The 19,393-nt window shown below is 32.7% G+C and overlaps 1 protein-coding gene across 1 annotated transcript; it reads right to left on the bottom strand.

The window, feature by feature from the left end:
• Nucleotides 1–2,927: 2,927 nt before the first annotated feature.
• LOC107457293 (protein toll-like) lies at nucleotides 2,928–19,121 on the bottom strand. Its single transcript, XM_087162702.1, has 5 exons — nucleotides 18,761–19,121; nucleotides 16,204–16,345; nucleotides 13,609–13,800; nucleotides 5,765–5,894; nucleotides 2,928–3,219 (listed from the first exon to the last, which is right to left on the bottom strand). Exons 1-5 carry the CDS (start codon nucleotides 18,983–18,985, stop codon nucleotides 2,928–2,930), a joined length of 981 nt encoding a protein of 326 aa, XP_087018828.1. The 5' UTR covers nucleotides 18,986–19,121.
• Nucleotides 19,122–19,393: the final 272 nt, after the last annotated feature.

Here is a 19,393-nt window from a genome sequence, read left to right as displayed (position 1 = left end):
TTTTTTAGAATTAGTTTATGCATGCAACTGAAATTACACATTCTTACTTTTTATTATCCAGTAAAAATAAATGTACTGACTCATATGTGTATCATATCTTACAGTAATTATAAATTTTAGTGAGTAACAAAAATAGTGGTTGATGACGGCTAATTTACACCAAGTTGTGTAAAAGTGCTTTCTAGGTGTTTCACAGAATTTGAAATTCTCCCTGGGTTTTGGTGTAATGGAACATCACTTGTTGTCACTGATGTTAGGAGTTCGTCACGAAAATTTTTTACAGTGTACAGTCATCACCTCCTACATTAGAAAGCCTCCACACGGTTCTTTATAAGTAGTCTGCGCAGATTATTTAAAAAGCGAACCAATTGTGCGCGTAAACCCAAATTCTATTTTAAAAGTACTTGAGAGAAATTTATTATATATATTTGAGAATTGAATCTATAGTGGTTGACAAGTAAATAAAACAAATCAATTATATTCTTGAATGAAATTTTTTTTTAGACATATCGCTACCAACAGACAGTCGCTATCACTTTCTAATTTTTTAATAGATTTCATATTAAATGGTTTTTTCACTAATTGGTTACCTTCATAGTGGTCTGATCGGACTTCTTACAAAAAACCGTGTGGAGGCTCTTAGTTATAGGAGTGGGATAGCAGCGGGGGTGCCATTCCCTCTGCAGAGGATCAAAATTGTGATGGCATGTCTTCGGATCATCCTCAGGGATGTTCCCCAGACAGTCGCCAATAGCCCATTGTGCAGCTCCAGTGCGACGTAAATGAACAACAACAACAACAGTTATAGGAGGTGTCGGTACAGTGCGAAAAAAATGGACCACCCTGAATAACTTTTAATCTAATCATCGAATCTTTACATTTAGAAAAAAGTCTTATAGTTAAACCTTGATTTTTCAAGTACTATTCAACCGATTTCGCTCAAATTTTGTATTTTGCGATGTAGAATTACATACTTTAAAATGACATAACAAAATGTATACCTTTTAATTCAAATTTTTTTCAACTGTTATTAAATAAAATAATAAGCAATAATAAATATTTACTAAAATTTATCTTTTTTGTCTGCGGGAACGAATTTTTCAGATTGCGGCTATGCTCTAAATTTTGGGAGCCAGAAATCCGAATCTGTTGATAAAAATGTTTGTTTATTCAGAGAAAAAACGTTTATGTGGCTGAATTCGTAACTTTAAATATCGTCTACACTAATTAATTAGCATATTTGATCTTACCCCCTCAAATTATTAAGATAAAGTTCCAGAGCTTAAAGATCCTATTATTAGATCAAAAGTTATTCAATTTGGTCCGTTTATTTGGCTCACTGTACATGCTCTAGCTTTTAACAAACCGGAGTAAGAGGTGAGTAAATTTTTCCTCATCACTGTCTGCTGTCAGTGAGCGGGTGGTCGACTACTTTCATCAGCTTGCCATGGAACGAGGGGGTGTGTTATTCGTATACTCTCTAAACTATTCTACCGTTAAGTGCTTGACTTCGTGCGTAGGTTGTCGGGCTACTGAAGTGGGGAAGCTCTCCCTCCCCACTTCAGAGGATCAAAATTGTGATGGCATTTGTTCGTATCACCCTCAGGGATGTTTCTCAGACCGTCGCCAATAGCCCATCGTGCTACTGTATAATGACATAAATAAACTACAACAATAACAACAAATTTTCCAAACTTCTTCAAATTTTTTTTTCCGTTTTCGTTTCCGCGGTCCTGATTTTAAGTCATTTCAAAACAATTTTGATCCTCAAGCCTCTCCTTTTGTGAGGCATTATGGGTATTCTAAGGCGTTTAATCTTTTCCTAGCTCGTGTGCTCGTGATAATATGTGTTTCTGAAACTAGCCAACAAGTGCAGTGTTTATAGAGCTGGATTTAGGAATAAATCAGTAAAAGTTATTTCGTTTTTCGGGAATAATTTTAGGACACATTTCATATCATTAATTACAATTAAAATCGTACATTTCATTCTGATCCCCAATTATTGCGATTTTCCTGTTTTTAATTTTGAAAGATTTACTTACGCTTTAAATTTTAAAATATAATAAAAATACATTATATTATACCAGATGCCTAATATGTAAATCCAGTTACTATGGTTTTGGTACACAGGATATAATTTGCAAACCCCTGTCAAGGAGTATAACAAATTTTTTTTACGGATTATTATTTTTTTAAAATTGTATGTACAAACCTCATAACTTTCCTCGAGTTGCAATCAAATTTCTGACCATATGTTACAATGTTTTCTTGTATAATAGTAACAAAACTGTTATTTTTGTTACGCATGAGAAATGTTGACTCATAGATACGTTATTTTGAATGATCATTTTCTGAAAAGCGGAAAAATTAGACTTAAACATTCTAAATAGTTAATATGATTGCGTCTTTAACTACCATGAATGAAATGGCATGTATCTCATGAGAGTTTTTCGATTTACAATCAAAACTGAAGGAGAAAAAAAACATTTTAGCGTATTTTGTGTTGTTAATTTTTTTTCTGATCGTATTTTACAATGTTTTCTTGCATAGCAGTGACAAAACTGTTATTTTTGTTTTGCACGTGAGAAATGTTGACTCATAGATACGTTATTTTGAGTGATCATAATCTGCATAACGGGAAAAATAACCTTAAACATTCTGAATAGTTAACATGATTGAGTCTTTAACTACTATGAATTAAATAGCATGTACTTCACGAGAGCTTCCCGAGTTATAATCAAAACTTGAAAAAATTTGAAACGTATTTCATAGTTTTGGAATTTTTTCCGACTGAACATTACGTTTCTTACAAACAGCAATTTACTGCAAACTATTTATTTTAACTGCAACCTACTTATTTTAGTTATAAAATAAAAATATAGATCCATCAAAGGTTAAATTTATAAAACTAAAATTTCACGACATATCTAGAGTTCTTGTATCAAAGGCACATCATCAGGTTGGTCATCTAGCAGCTCATAATCATCAATATTCGGACTTTTTTCAGGCATTTCGTATCGCAACATTTCCCAGAATAACCTCGTTCCGAACTTGAGACACCTTGAGGATTCCATTACTATCTTCAAACTCTGATCCATCTCTTTGATGGGAGGAAGGGGTCCAATTTTCACAAGGATGACCTGATGCAATTTCTCCTCCAGTGAATTCGCAAATGCCATTCTTAACATCTCCATGCAGAACTCGTTTAACAGATAGTGCCTATCCGAGAATAGAATCAGACATTAGATTTAATGCAGAACAGTTCGAAATTTATGAATTCGAGTCAACATCTGTTACATAGAAGTGAATAGAATTCCTCAAATGTAGAGGTAGTTACACTGCAATACTCCCCCACCTGAATTTTATCTAGGATAGAACTCGATGAATGGACATTGATTCATTGCTGTTTTGTAAGACTCGGGGAGAGCTGCGCTAAGATCACTGGACTTTGAGCGCTGGTGGTGAGGGCCGTGTTAAGCTGACGGTTGTCTACATGATCTCTTCTATTTTTTGATTTTCAGTCGAGTGCGTACAGGCCCCCATTTCGTGTGATTAAGACTGAGTAGCAACAGCGTGAGGACTACGTCGAATTCATAAATGGCAAATCAACTGTTCTCTGTGTTTCATCTATCAATGTAGGGCTTGGCTACCGACAAGGTGAATTGGAATTAAATAATTGTAGTGGTAGATACGCTACAGGTATTCTTCCGTATTCTCCGCAAATTTAGGAAAAAAATATTTATTGGTTTTGTGATTCGAAGAATTTTAATTTCCTAAAAAGTATAGTTTCGTCTAACCACTTCAAAAATTGTCATTGGTTATAAACGTAGCATGATATGGCCCTTTATAAACAGAGAAGATCCAAACATCTTCGGTTCTAATTAGCATGAAATTATAAATGTATTTATTTACTTGTAAAGGAGTTGCAATTCCGGGTTTTTGTTTTCATTGTGATGATGTAAAAAGTAATATATGAGAGGAACGATAGTATATAATGAATTTATTAAGTGAATCTTTTTTTTTCCATATTACAACTTAATACTTAAACATTAATAAACACATAATTAGTGATCCGCTTCTAGTGCTTTTTATTAATTATCTATCACCATGACCACCTAATGTATAACTTACCTAATTTGGGCTATTAAAAGCTGCAATGAAATAATTATACTACCAGTTTGAATCGTTTTTAGTAGTTCGTCGAACGCAAGAGCAACTGTGATAAGTTTAATTTTGGTCTTTAAAGGCATATTACTCTCAAGAAAAAAAATTGTTAACCTCAAGTCTTTTTTTAATTCGTACGATTTAAATGAATGTAAAAACAAAGAATTATTTTGGAAATAGAATGTTATGTTAATTGTAAAGACGAAATTGCTCCGCTCTTATTGAATACTGAGAGTCGAGAAAAAAAGGAGTGATGTGCTTTTTTTATCTAGCTTTTCTCTGAGGAAAGAAATCTTGCTACCACTTTTTAATTATATTATTATTCTGGGATCTAATTTACTTCAGAGCGCTTTCCGATAGTTTTATGCTATGACTAACTTCAAAAATATCTTGCTACCACTTTTTATTTATTTTTAAATTTGGCGTCACTTTTGCTGCACAAAATTGTTGTTTACGTCAGTGTTTCCTAAACTTATAACTTTTGTGTACCCTTTCTAAATTTTTCGTAACGCTGTGTACCACTAATAAGAAAATGAATGTATTTTTTATTATAAGTAAAGCACACAATTTAAAAATCACAACTGGCTGCTAACACCACTCATTATTAACTGTTAACTCTGCAAAAAATAGTCAATAGAAAAATACGTAATCGTAAATTTTCATGGCTAGCTTTGTTTTTAAATAAAATGTTTTGAAATTTTCTTTTATTGCAAGGTTTTTTGCATAAGAAAGCCTCCACACGGTTTTTTATAGATAGTCAGATCAGACCACTGTGATGGATATCCACTTTACGAATGACTCATTTAGTACAAAATCTAGTTAAAATAAGAAAGTGGTAGCAAATATATGACTAGAAATTTGTTTTATTTATGAATATTATTGGTTTGCCTTATTCACATGTCAACCACTACAGATTCAATTCTCAAATATATATGATAAATTTCTCTCAATTACTTTCATAAAAGGTTTTGGGTTCATGAGCACAACTGGTTCACTTTTTAAATAGTCTGCGCGGACTACTTATAAAACACCGTGTGGAGGCTTTTTGATGTAGGAGGTGATGGCGTACTCCACTAAACTGTTCCCGTACCCCTGGGGTTACGCGTACCACACTTTGAGAAACACTGGTTTACGCAATATTATACTTAAAAGCAGCATTACTCAAAATCAATGTGTTACGTACATCTTTTTCTACCTATGCCAAATATGGGCGACATTCCCTTTTTTTTATGCCAAATGTTCGTTTGGCATTAAAAATATTATACCCTCCTCTTATAGTCGGTATTGAATGAAATTGGATTTGAAATAACCAATCCCTAAATGAGAAAAAATGGTAATAAAAGACTTTAAGCTAAGTGTGCCATGGCTTTTCCTACATTATATCCTGCAGCCAACTGCGTGAACCTCATCCTCATCTACAGCCAGCAAACTAAAGTTTTTGAGCAAGCTGCTTCTTATTATTTCCAATTATTCTTATTTACTCCAGTAAAGTGCTCGAACTGCTTATCCAGCAACCACATCCAAAGCTGATCTCACTGTGTTAAACTGCTATTATATCGATTAAATTTAGGCTGAAAATAGTTTAGAGAATGACACTTACTTAGTGAGCAAAATGATGATTCGCTTGCTATCCACCACTCGTTCCATTAGATAGTTTATTTCGAAATTGTCTTCTTTGATGTCTCTCTGGGGGACAAATAATTTATAAAATGGATGTTTCTCTTCCAGCTCTAAAGAAATGCAAAATAAACAATGGTAAAAAATGCAGTTTATTACCTCCTTCCAGCTAAAAAAATATTTTTCGTGCATTTGGAATATGAATAAGAATAAGAAGATGTAGGAGAAGAAGAAGATAATGATGTAGAAGAAAAAGTAGAAGAAGGCAAGAGCGAAAAAGAGAAGAAAACAGAGAGAGAATAAGTAGAAGACAATGAGTAGAAGTAGGAAAATAAAATGAATTGAAGTAGAATTAAAAAGAGAATCAGTAGTAGTAGTGGAAGAAGAGAATGAGTAGAAGTAGAAGAATATGAAGAGGAAGAATAAAAAGAAGTAGAAAATATGGAAGTAGAGGATAAAGTAGAGAATAAAAAAGAAAACATAATTAACTGCTGATCTAATCAAGAAACAGCGGTATATTGATTTCATGGTGAAGTCGTATTTAATTTTCTTTTGAATGGAAGTTATGAAATCCCATATTATTATCAAATTCCGTCTGCCTGTTTAGGGTTAAAACTGGAACATTTCCCTAAATGTATGAAACAATAGTACATATCTGCCGAACTTTACACTAAATAAGAAATGTCTTTACTAATGGTAGTAACACAAAAATTGCAATTAAAATCACCCGACATAGAAAATTTTCTCCAGATTATCAATTATATTCCCTAAATATTCGTGAAATGACAACTGAATTACAATTATAGATCTTTTTTTGATTTCACGGGATATAAAACTCACCGTCATCTAATTATCATATGTGTACACGAATGTTTAATTTATTTATATGTAATGGCGAAAACCGCCATTACATTTTAAATTAAATTTATGTTGCTAAGTAAAATGCTATAAAAATATTAATTTTTGTCATAAAAAGCATAATTATTGCTACCACCGTAAGTTCAAGAATATAATTTTACAAAAAATTCATAAAACTCTGCAAAATGACATTTGTAATTGCAAACAGTTCCTCAGTGGCCTGATCGTTAAGACACTTTCCAATTGCACAACGAAGTCAAGCATCACTGGTTGTGGTCTGTGTCAATACCTCCTAGAGAGGAATCAAGCCCCACAACGGGTTACTATAGGCGATGATGACGTAGTAGAGTTAGGCCCAGAGGAAAATCAGTCAAGGTAGCTATTTTTACGAAAAACTCCGAATCTGATCAAACGAGCCATTGGCGATATTCTGAAGTATTATAAGTATAACCTGTGTCGGCATTCAGCCAATTGGCGAATATTTTTGATTTGAATTTGTAAACAACCGTCGGTGTTCTGATGTCAACGTTCTTCGTAAAATTTATATTTATTCTACAAATGTTATAAATGTCAGAATTAATTTAATTCTTAGTGTTATGAATAATTGCATATGAGTGCTGTGTACCAAACTGCAGAGGAAATTACAAAGTTGATGGTACAAAAGTATGAGATTTTGGATTTCCCAATACGTAAGAAATGGCTTGCCGCCATGCCAAGAGATTTTGAAGTTGCAAAGAATTCTAAAGTGAGTAATATTTGTTTTTATTTTTAAAAATTTAATTATGATTCTTTATTATATTTTTACTAAGAGTAAATTATTTTAAATTGTGGATAAATTATTTATAATAATTAAGTTGTTCTTATCAATCATATCGCAAACTATTGTAATAAATTTTGTGTATAATGATAAAATAACTATATAGCTATTTTTATATATATAGTTATTTTTATAGAGTTTTATTTTATAAAAATATTAATAATTTTAGTATTTTATTAAAATTTTGCTCAAACTTTAAACATTTTTGTTTGACCATAATATATTGTAACTGCTTAAAGCAAATTTTTTTTTTATTTGATTATGAAATTTAAATCTATTAATTTTTCTACAAAAATCTATTAATTTTTCATACATGAATACAGTATATACTATTTATTTTAAATGCACATATAAATATTGTATTCAGTTATAGGTATGTGAGATGCATTTCAAGGAAAATGACATTAGAAAAGAGATGTTAAATGACATTAGAATTATTTTTAAATGTTACTGAAAGTTAAACATATTTCAGTAAAATTTATGTTTATATTTTATTTATAATTTTTTGAATTTGCTATTTAATAAAATATCTGTTATCTAAGGTTGCTTACTTTATTTTAGTTTATCAGTGTGATGGGTCAAAATTATACTTTTTTAAATGTTACTGAATGTTTAACATATTTCAATAAAATTTGTGTTTACATTTTATTTATAATTTTTTGAATTTGTTACTTAATAAAATATTTGTTATCTAAGGTTACTTACTTTATTTTAGTTTATCAGTGTGACGGGTAAAAATTATACTTTTTTAAATGTTACTGAAAGTTTAACATATTTCAGTAAATACATTTTATTTATCATTTTTTGAATTTGCTACTTAATAAAATATTTGTTATCTAAGGTTGCTTACTTTATTTTAGTTTATCAGTGTGACGGGTAAAAATTATACTTTTTTAAATGTTACTGAAAGTTTTCCACATTTCAGTAAATACATTTTATTTATCATTTTTTGAATTTGCTACTTAATAAAATATTTGTTATCTAAGGTTGCTTACTTTATTTTAGTTTATCAGTGTGATGGGTCAAAATTATACTTTTTTAAATGTTACTGAATGTTTAACATATTTCAGTAAAATTTGTGTTTACATTTTATTTATAATTTTTTGAATTTGTTACTTAATAAAATATTTGTTATCTAAGGTTGCTTACTTTATTTTAGTTTATCAGTGTGACGGGTAAAAACTATACTTTTTTAAATGTTACTGAAAGTTTAACATATTTCAGTAAATACATTTTATTTATCATTTTTTGAATTTGCTACTTAATAAAATATTTGTTATCTAAGGTTGCTTACTTTATTTTAGTTTATCAGTGTGACGGGTAAAAATTATACTTTTTTAAATGTTACTGAAAGTTTAACATATTTCAGTAAATACATTTTATTTATCATTTTTTGAATTTGCTACTTAATAAAATATTTGTTATCTAAGGTTGCTTACTTTATTTTAGTTTATCAGTGTGATGGGTAAAAATTATACTTTTTTAAATGTTACTGAAAGTTTCAGTAAAATTTGTGTTTACATTTTATTTATCATTTTTTGAATTTTTGCTATTTAATAAAATATTTGTTATCTAAGGTTGCTTACTTTATTTTAGTTTATCAGTGTGATGGGTAAAAATTATACTTTTTTAAATGTTACTGAAAGTTTCAGTAAAATTTGTGTTTACATTTTATTTATCATTTTTTTGAATTTTTGCTATTTAATAAAATATTTGTTATCTAAGGTTGCTTACTTTAATTTTAGTTTATCACTTCTAACAATCACACTTCCACAGGAAAAAAATACAAATTATAATCATGCTTTTGATATGTTTTTTTTTCTATCTAAACCTTGTTTGAAGACTGCATTTGATTTTCTAAATTTTTCTAAGCTCATTTTATGTCATTGTTTATAAACAATTTCTATTTTATTTCGTATGCTCTAGTTCTAATAACATGCAAAACATAATAATTAAAATCCAAAATAATCATCTACTAAAAATGTAAGTATCATATTATAAAAATTAGACCCCTTTCATAGTTTTATGTCAAAACTATAATAATAATAAATGTGTAAAATCCCTTTAAAAATATATTGTTTCTTCCCTTTAAAAATATATTCCCTTTAAAAATAATCCCTTTAAAAATATATTCCTTGTTTTTAATCCATACATTTTATAACAAAAAGTTAGATAAAATTTTCCAATTTATCAAATAAAACTGGTATTTAATGCTTAAAAAATTTTTTTTTCATTCACACAGCAGTTATTTTTGTTAGAATTGATTTATTGTTAATCATTTCTGAAAACAAGTAAATATATTAAGCATTTTTACACAATTTAAGAACATTTAATCTAGACAAAAAAAAATAATAATAATTTGTAGAAAGTTAAAAATTAGTAGAAGAGTAACGAAAAAGTGTTGAGAAACAGAAGGAAAAAAAAACCCAGTCATCGTCAGAAGTGATCAGCAAATCTGGGCCTAACTGTATGAGTCATCGTTTTGCGTCCTTCGGCTTTCTTCCCATCTAGGAGGTATTGTCTGTGTACGAGTGGGTGACCACTTTGATCAGCTTGCAAAGGGACCTAGGGTGTGTAGTATTGGTTCACGTTAAACTGTTCTACCGTGAAAATCTCGAGTTTGAGCCGGTCGTCTTGTTACCGAAGCAGGGGGTCACCCCTCTGGAGAAGATTAAAATTCGGAAGGCATCTCTTTAGATAATCCTCAGGAATGTTTCCCAGACCGTCACCATCGTGCAGCTTTAGTGCGACTTAGAGCCCCTGAATTAGACAGGCCGACTTATCATTTATTGTTGGAGCAAAGAGCTAACATAAGCACAGCGAATAAATATTTTCAAGCGGTAGTTTATTAATTGTAATTCTTGGTTTCATAAGTTCGATTTAGTAGATTTTAATCCACCACTTTTTCTAAACAATGCGTAGGCTTATATAATTCACCACTTTATAGTACTTGTTATATGCTTAACATTTTAATAGCAAGCAAATATTATCAACTATTTGCAAAATTTACTTGTAATTATTTACCGTTTTTTAAATTATTTTGGCGTGTCCGCAGCAGTTGGCATCTCTGTAATAACGCTGGAAATGGGTTTAATCTCGGCCTTTGGCGCGAAGCGCCACTTACCGATTCATCGAAACTGTATTAGTCGTAATGTGGAATGTCGAAAATAGTTCAAAGTTGTAGTATGTTTAGAGAATCTAGTCCTTATAGAAGTGAGTCTTGGTTGGAATATCAGGAACATCACTGAGAAGGGGAAAACCCCTTTAGTAGAGTTTGTAGTAGGCTAAGCACCTCTTGGTCTTTCATGAGCTCTTGTAATTCTTTCATGAGTGAAACAAGGCGATGTGCTGATGTTGCAGGAGTGTGAGCTTTGGTGTGGGTTTTCTTTCTACTGGGGCGGGCCTCGCACCCAGAGAAGTTTGAAGTGTGATCCTTTCTGCAATTGCAGCAAGTAGCTGGTGTGTCTCTGCTTTTAGTACACTGATACGAAAAATGCCCTTCAGCACATTTCATACAACGTGGTTTTTCTGTGCACGTACGCTGAGAGTGACCGAATCCTTGGCATCGGAAGCACTGTTGTGGCCGCCGGCCACCGTGGAAAAGTTCTACGCTAACCGGGAACTGCTTGATTTTCTCCGTGTAGTAAACCTTCTCGTGATTGGCTAGCTTAGGCAGGATAACTAGAAATAGTGGGAGGGGCCTATAGGCCCCGCCCACCCTCTTCTGGAACTGTACTATCTTGTAAATTTCCAAATTCAATTTTCCTAATTCAAGGGAAATTTCTGCTGGGTTAAAGTCCTTTGGAAGGCCACGTATGAGAACTTTGAGATACTTGGATTGTTCTTTCACATCAGTATTAGTGGGCTCCGTCTCTTTAGTGGGGTTCTCCTCCGTAGCATCCATGGGGGTTGAGGTGGGGGTATCTGGTTGAGGTAGAGATTCAGAAGTAGAAGGGCAGCTATCAGTCTTTTCTTTATTCTCATCATTCACTTGTTTCTTCTTCTTCTTTTTTCTCTTCTTAGCAGGTGGTTCGTTGGTGCTTTGAATCTGAGGCTCTGTATCAGAGGCCGAGGCCTCCTTACAGGGTTCAGAGTTCAGGTCTGGTTCTGTGACTGTGGTTGTTTCCAGTACATCTGTAGTTTGAGTTGAGGGTTCGGGAGTGGGAGCCGTAGCTTCACTTATCTTTAATTCCTCCTCCTTCTGTTTCTTTCTGCGGAGATTGAACATGTGGTTGTGGGCAATTTCAGATCTTGAACAGAAGTATCTCCAGTAGGGCCCGGTGTAATCCAGTCTTTTGAGGAAAGTATTAAAGTAATCATCCACTTTATACAGATCTTCCAAGGAAAACTGTGAGTAGAAGTCTTCTATTTCAGGCTTGGTAGCGTCTTTAGGTGGCAAATAATGCGGGGGAATCCCGCAGTTCGATATTAGGTCCTCTAGGGAAGATTCATCTACGTAAGTCGAATTTTGTGAGCGGCCGGAAGGGAACACCTTTCCGCCGCGAGCTGTTCTGTGATACGGCATTAGTCGCTTAGAAAGAAACACGTCCTCACTCGTCAATGACTTGAGTCAGAATCCCGGTCGGTCGGTCGCTCCTCTGAATAACACATACCCTCCAACTTATGAGGATTTTGAAAATAATTCTTTCTAGTGGTAGCGAACCAAAGTAGAAATTTTTAAAGCAAATGGATCTCTCATTAAACTTTTATCAGAACTTAAGAATCTAGCCATATGGCCTGCACTTTTATAAGTAATAGTGGACAAGTTACGCTAAAATTAATTTTTTTTAAATATTAAGACATTAATTTTGCTACCGTCAGAAAAGAAGATTTCTGAAACTACGGAAATTCCGTAGCAGTTGGAGGGTATGCATAACGAATGCTAAAATAAAGTTAACTTGTGAACTTGTTTGCTTCCAATATTGCTTTATAGGCCAGCTCTGATAATATAGGAGCCTTAGTGCGACTTAAACCATTAATAAAAACAGCAAACAAAATATTGTAAATACTTTATCAGCACTTGAAAAACCACAGCTAACATTATTAGACTAGTATTAGCATTATTTTACTGGTACACATGCAGGGTTGTGCAAGACATGCGAAGATAAAAGGAGAAACTTCGGTGTTACTCAAACCCACGACCACCAAGCTATAGAGCTATTGGCGAGTCAGCAAGGACGCTTGGATAGAGTTAGTGTAGAAGTTTATCCATTATTTTGATAAACATTTGTATCCTTCAATTGTTTAAATACAATGGTGCTCAAATTCGAAATTAATGAGTCAAGGAAGAGTTATTAAAGATTACATTTTGTTGTCCTTTGAAATATAAAAAAAATAAGCATTCCCCCAAAAGTGGGGTAATTGCTAACAGTGCTTAAAGAAATTAGAAACATAAATATTAAATTTCCATCAAATTCTCCTTTAATTTTCATCAGACTTAAATAAAAACATGGCAGTATTTTGCAAAACTCATTTTTTTAAAAATTGTTTTGGGCAAATTATATGCATTTTATTGCATATGGTGTATCAAAATACAATAATAATATGTAGGGTGCAAATAGAAGATTATATGATTCAGTATCGAAAACGTGACGTATAATACAAGGATTAACCGGACTACTTGAGACTGCTAAACCTGAGATCGCTTGAAAAATTTAAATTTTGTCAAGCACTGACTAATTTTCATTACTCTAATATCTTCATCTAATTAATTTGCATTACTTTAACTTGCCAATCTTTGCAATACCTTTTGCAGGGCTGCCAACTTTCAACACTTTTTGTAAAAGTTTATTCTAGTGGTAAATATGTGTATGTTAAAATGCATTAATTTTAGTTCTTTTAAACTTATTTTAAACACCACTGCACATAAATGATTTCAAAGTTAATATGCAACGACGCCACTGTGTTACAGGTTTTCGCGGGCAGGCTTTTACAATGTTGGCCATGTAGCGAAAAATTCTGAAAGCTTTGGTTTTCAAATGTCTCCAACGCTATAAAATATTTTGCAAAAAAGCGTAGTAGTTGGCAGACCTGTTTTTCTCTCACTTAAAAATAATAAAAAATTTCAATCTGGCATTCTACCACATGATTATGAATTGTTTTAAGAAAATGTAAATTAAGAAGCTGAGATGTTTAAGCATTTTTAAACTTACCTGGCAGAAAGTGCTTCCGGACACTATCAGCGTCTTCATCAGTGAACGAAATATAAGCATCGAATAGTTTTCCATCATCTCTTTTGTCTCGTTTCTTGAAACATCTCCATCCTCTCGAATAGAGCCACACTTTTAAATGATATCGATATCGGAAATACAACAAAATGGAGGCCACTGTCATCATTAAAATCACTGCAAGGTGTGGATAAAAATAATAATTTTTTTTGAAAAGAGATTATTAATAATATATACACTCAAAATTAGGTTGTATATCATTCAAAATTTTGACAATCATTCGAATTAAACTAAAATTTTTGTTTTTAATATTTTCAAAACATTGATCAGGAATCTTTACTGGCAAATAAAAAAAAAATTGCCCACATTAACCTTACTGTCTAGTTTCATCGAATCTGGTCGAAAAGGAGCTGGACTCTGCCACGTTCCTGCGCTTTTTGGAAAAATTTCTTCTAGTAGTAGCTGTGTTAATATTATAATGTATGATTCTTTATTTTGTAAATTTGATTTAAAGTTATTCTCCACACCTCTACATTTAAATGATAAGGGGGAGGGGAAACAAATATACCTCTCTAAATTTGTTCCTGATATATTTTTTAATATCCTGAATCATTTGAGAACAATATTGAGGCATAGGACTAGTATTAAGGTAATGTTTTCTGCTTACAATTTTACAAAGTAATAATAAAATCAAAATATACATTATCCATGGATAACGTCAACTCCATTTGCTTGTAGTATTTTCCTTGCTTCTTTGTTGTTAGGTTCAATTTAATTCATCAGTTTTAATAAAACAAAAAAAGATCTAAAATGCAAATTGTTCTAACAAAGTTGATTTGTAATATTATCCCCCCCCCATTTTTCCAGTCCATCCAAAGCCTAAAACATGAGGTCGAGTGATCTCAAGTAGCAGCGCAAGGTTGATTTCAATGTCAGCAACAACCATTATAGCAAAACCCAGTACAAAGGTTATAAATGATTGGCAAATAAACCACACAAGCCTGCAATTATGTCAAATTTAGCTGTGCTAACAATGCTCGCATTAATTTTGCATAAACAACCCTTTGGTGTCGAGATTGCAGCTGGGTTTGCAGAACAAGACTAGAAAAGCGTTCTAAAATCACGAATAAATCATCCTTTTGCAAATCAACAGAAGAAAAGCGTTTTCAAACCGAGGATAAATTCCCCTTTCCCAAGATTTCTTTTGGAATTTATAACCATCATTTAAACAAGGTTTATTTCCGCAGAGTCTTATACACTTTCCTTGAAACTTTAAAAGTAAAATCAGTTTGCGCTGATCATAAGTTCCCAACACAAACATAATTCTGCATTTCAATGCTTGGACAAAGCTAGAGAGAAGAAAAAGGCAAAAAGAAGGTTTACAAGAAAAGACGAAAATATCTCATTTTTGTAAATTTTGCATACTAATATTTCTACCAAGTTTAAAAAAAGTTTGATTGATCAATCTTTCTATGCCGACCAAATGAAAATACAACGTTTAACGCAGTGTTGCATACTATCTGGATGATCATTTACAATGTAAGTACTCAACAGTTTGCAATCGGTTTAAGAACGTTTTTTTTGGATTTCTGAACTATTTTTACTTTGGTATATATGATAGAAGGACCGGGATAGCTTGGTTGGCATGGTCTTAGGCCCATTTCTAAGAAGTCCTGAGTTCGATCTCGGACAGCTGAAAGTTCTCCGTGTAGTAAATGGTTACTATTGAACGTGAAATCTGTCGGATTACAAAGTCCTCCATGTTCCCATAACAAATAGTACTTCTGGAGGAACTGAATTAGAGATTGATCATTTTGAGGTTCAGGTTAACAAGTTGAATGCCACGCTAATTTTACATGGCTTGCTCGTCTGGCCACACGGTAAATAACTGCAAACTAAATTTGCAAATATAGACAGATTTTGCATTAATAAAAGGTTTCGTAATTCATATCAGAAAAAAAGTGGCGAATTATATATGCCTACGAATTGTTATAAAATAGTGGTGAATAAAAATCTATTAAATTGAATTTACAAAACCAAAAATCAAAATAATTAAGTAAATTTTGAATAAATTTTCTGCAATTCCATAAAAGAGTGTAAATTTTATAGTTCTATATCATGTTATACGCTGTCAGCCTGCTGTTTTTCGCGGCCTATGTGAGAGGTCAGTGTCAGCAAGCGGTGGCAGACGCAGCCTAAATGTAATTTCAGTGTCAGCCACCGGTGGTTGACGCGGCCTGAATGGAAAGGCCAGTGTCAGCCACCGATGGCTGACGCGGATCTCAACGTGTTAAAATTACGATCGGTTGATGAATGAATGGATGTATGAATGGCTCTGCCGTATAAACGGGCTGCGAGGAGTGTTTCGCTAAAGTCGTATTTTTGGCCATACAGGGCACTACTGATAAACAAGAAATGTACCCTCCGCTATAAATTCGCTTAATTTCACCAAACAGGCTTGCTGATATTGTCAAGTGGCATTAGAAAGAACAACATAGATGATAAAAGAAAAACATCTTTTCAAATAACTAACTTTTTGTGGTTACGAATGTGAAAGAAATGTTTGGTATTGATACTTACCCGCACCACCTACTCCCATTAAGATATAGTTCCGTATTAGTTTAGGACAAAGCTCGATTTCACTCAGAGTAATTATTACTCTCCCTCTCATATTCTCTCTATCTTCTTCAAAGCTGCATCGTGTATCATTTACATCTAAAATCTGAAAATAATTTAAATGTTAAGAAATTTTCTAAAATGCTGTTTTATCGTCAATTATGGTTACTTTGACTAGTTTTTAATTTCGATTAAAAGTTTCGGGTACTTCATTAAGAGAGTAACTGAAATCACCAATAAGAGGTGGTAAAATTGATATATATATATTATTTAAATTCATTTCCATTACTTTCCCTTTTAGTAAAAATTCCAAAATATGTTTTGCAAACGTATCCTTACTACTTTGTTACGCAACGTTGTTTTTATGGGGGTGTTAGAGATGCTTTGTATTCAAACTGCTTCAAAAGTAAACTTTTGGAAACATTTCCTTCATGAGGGGAGAGGGTCAAATAAGTAAAAGTATGCATCTAAACAAATAAATATTCTATTAATCATTGGTTATTTTTATAAATCATGTTTGCGTGTTTAATTGTTAGATATTTGTTTCAAAATTGCAATAGCTAACTGTTAGCAGAAATAATAAAAAAGATGAGAAAATGTGCATTAACGTGCATGCTGTTTGACAATATCTTGAAAAGTTTTGTCTCCAGTCTACCACATTGAATCATTTATAATTATTATTTATTCATTATTTTTATAAATCATATTTACGTTAGAGAGTCGCTCAATTGTTAGTTCCTGTTTTTAAAATTCTAATTTATAATTTTTAGAAGAAACAAATCATACATATTGGCTAGGAATGTGACTCATGCTGCTTGACGAAATCTTAAAAACATTTTCTTTCCCAACTGCCTCAGGATTTAAAAAATTTTCTCTTATCCAATTCGCCAATATTCTAATCCAATCTTCAATTCTCTATTCTTCAATCTGTTTTCCCCATTAGCCTCATTGTTTTCTTTGAGACGGAGTTTTGAAAACATTGCCAGTCAGGAAAATGCTGGATTCATCCTTTTTCTCATAAGAGTACGGCTTTGTCTTGCTTTTAGTTCTCAGATTGGTTGCAAACATTTGATTTTTCGCAGACAATGCTTTGAAGATTCTTCCTGAGAAATATCGAACCTTCTTTTGATTTCTAATCAAGAGTTCTTTAAAATTTTAACGTCTTTTTCATGTACATTGTTCTTTTTGATTCGAACGATTGCATAACGAGTAAAAATGTCAGAGCCTTCCTTACAACTCCAATCTGTATCGCATGCTAGTTATTTTTATAATTTTTGTATTAAAGTAAACCCCATTTTTCTATGTATCATGCCGTAAGATTGTTACACTTAGGCATGATACATAGAAAAATGGCATAAATATTCCATAACCATATCCAAGTCATAAATATTCCATAACCATATCCATCCGATGGACACTACTTTAAACACATATAGTTGTAATAATTTATTCGCTGTTTTTGTTTGTTTTCCGGATGAAATTTGTTTTTTTAACTTTTATATATATACCGAAGAGCCATTACATTACGACCACCCTCCATCTATAACAATGGGCTTGCCCAGGTTTTCATGGTTTCTCGCCCAGGAACAACGTTTTCATGGGGCACATTAGGACCCATAATCCTCATAGAGCAATCCCTGACGTCTGTAAGCTACTTGAACATAGTTGCAGACCAGGTTCACCCATTCATGACAACAGTTTTTCTTGCTGGGGATGGTGTTTACCAACAGGATAATGCACCATGTCATAAGGGTCGAATCGTCATGGATTGGTACGAGGAACATTCCAGTGACTTTCAAGTTATGTCTTGGCCCCCAAATTCAAGTGACCTTAATCCAATAGAGCATTTGTGGTCCTACTTGGAAAACCAAATTCGTGCTGCCACGCTACTCCCTCGCAATGTGAGGGAATTGCAGGACCAGTTGGTGAGCACTTGGTTCCAGATACCTCAGACTACCTATCAGCACCTTATGGAATCAATGCCACCACGGGTGCTAGCAGTTTTGAGGGCTAAAGGCGGTCCTACATGTTATTATCAGGGTGGTCATAATGTAATGGCTCTTCGGTGTATATATATATATCATACCTGCCAACTTTTAATCCTTTCCATTATAATTTTTCCCAGTGAAATGGAATTAAAACTTCAATTTTAAGCAAACAAATACGTTGTATTTGAGAAAACTTAAGTTTGCAACCATGTTAGTACCGCATATTTATATATGTGCTTAATTTTTCTAAGAATAGTGGTGATCAAAATAATTTAAAAATTAAATTTATAAAAGAAAAAATAGCATGTATTTACTACCACTTTAAATATGAAAGTAAAATCTTCCGGAATATCCGGAAAAGTTGGCAGGTATGATATATATATATATTATGTATGTATATGCAGCAGCAGCAGCAGCAGTTTTGAGGGCTATATTCTAGTTCTTTGTTCTGTGAGGCATACTTCTACGGCGCCTTACAAAGGGATAATTTAATAGAAAGATGATGAAGTTACGGCCAGAGAGTTGTACCTTACCTTAGAACTTTCTACCATTATCCATTTTCTGAAAGGCAGAGTATCACAGTCACACTGCCATGGATTATGAGATAGGGTGAAAGTCTTGATGTTAGACGGTGGATTATTGAAGAATCTTGTAATATTGTTTTCTGCCAGTCGAAGAGTCTCTATGTTATTCGGAAGACTGAAGTCCAATCGTGAAATAAAGTTGCGTTCCAGATTCAAGGTAAGTAGCTTGGACATTGGAGGAAGGTTGAGCTCGATTGGATTCGACAACAAGTTTTCTCGAAGATTTAGTTCAATCGTCAGTTCTGGAAATCTACTTGGAATCTAATAAAATGTAAAGATATTTTAATAAATAGAAATATCTTTAAAATTATGTACATGTACAGTCCGCAAAAAAAAAAAAAACGAATCACCCTGAATAACTTTCGTTCTAATGATCGGATTTTCACGAACTAAGTGTCAATCTTAATGGTTCCTGGGTGTGACCTCAAATATGTTAATTAATTAGTGCTAACTATTAATTAAGTTACGAAATCAGACACAAAAACGTACTTTCTCTGAATAAACATATAATTTTTATTACATATTTGGAATCTAGACCCTTGAATTAGGGGGGGTAGACAAAATTTCAAAAAAATTGTGTGG

The sequence above is a fragment of the Parasteatoda tepidariorum genome, chromosome 5 (assembly GCF_982258835.1).
Source record: "Parasteatoda tepidariorum strain Cologne lab strain chromosome 5, Ptep-v5.0, whole genome shotgun sequence".
Taxonomy (NCBI): Eukaryota; Metazoa; Arthropoda; class Arachnida; order Araneae; family Theridiidae; genus Parasteatoda; species Parasteatoda tepidariorum.
The sequence above is the reverse complement of the archived record's forward strand: the minus strand, read 5'-3'. Positions and strand labels throughout refer to the sequence as shown.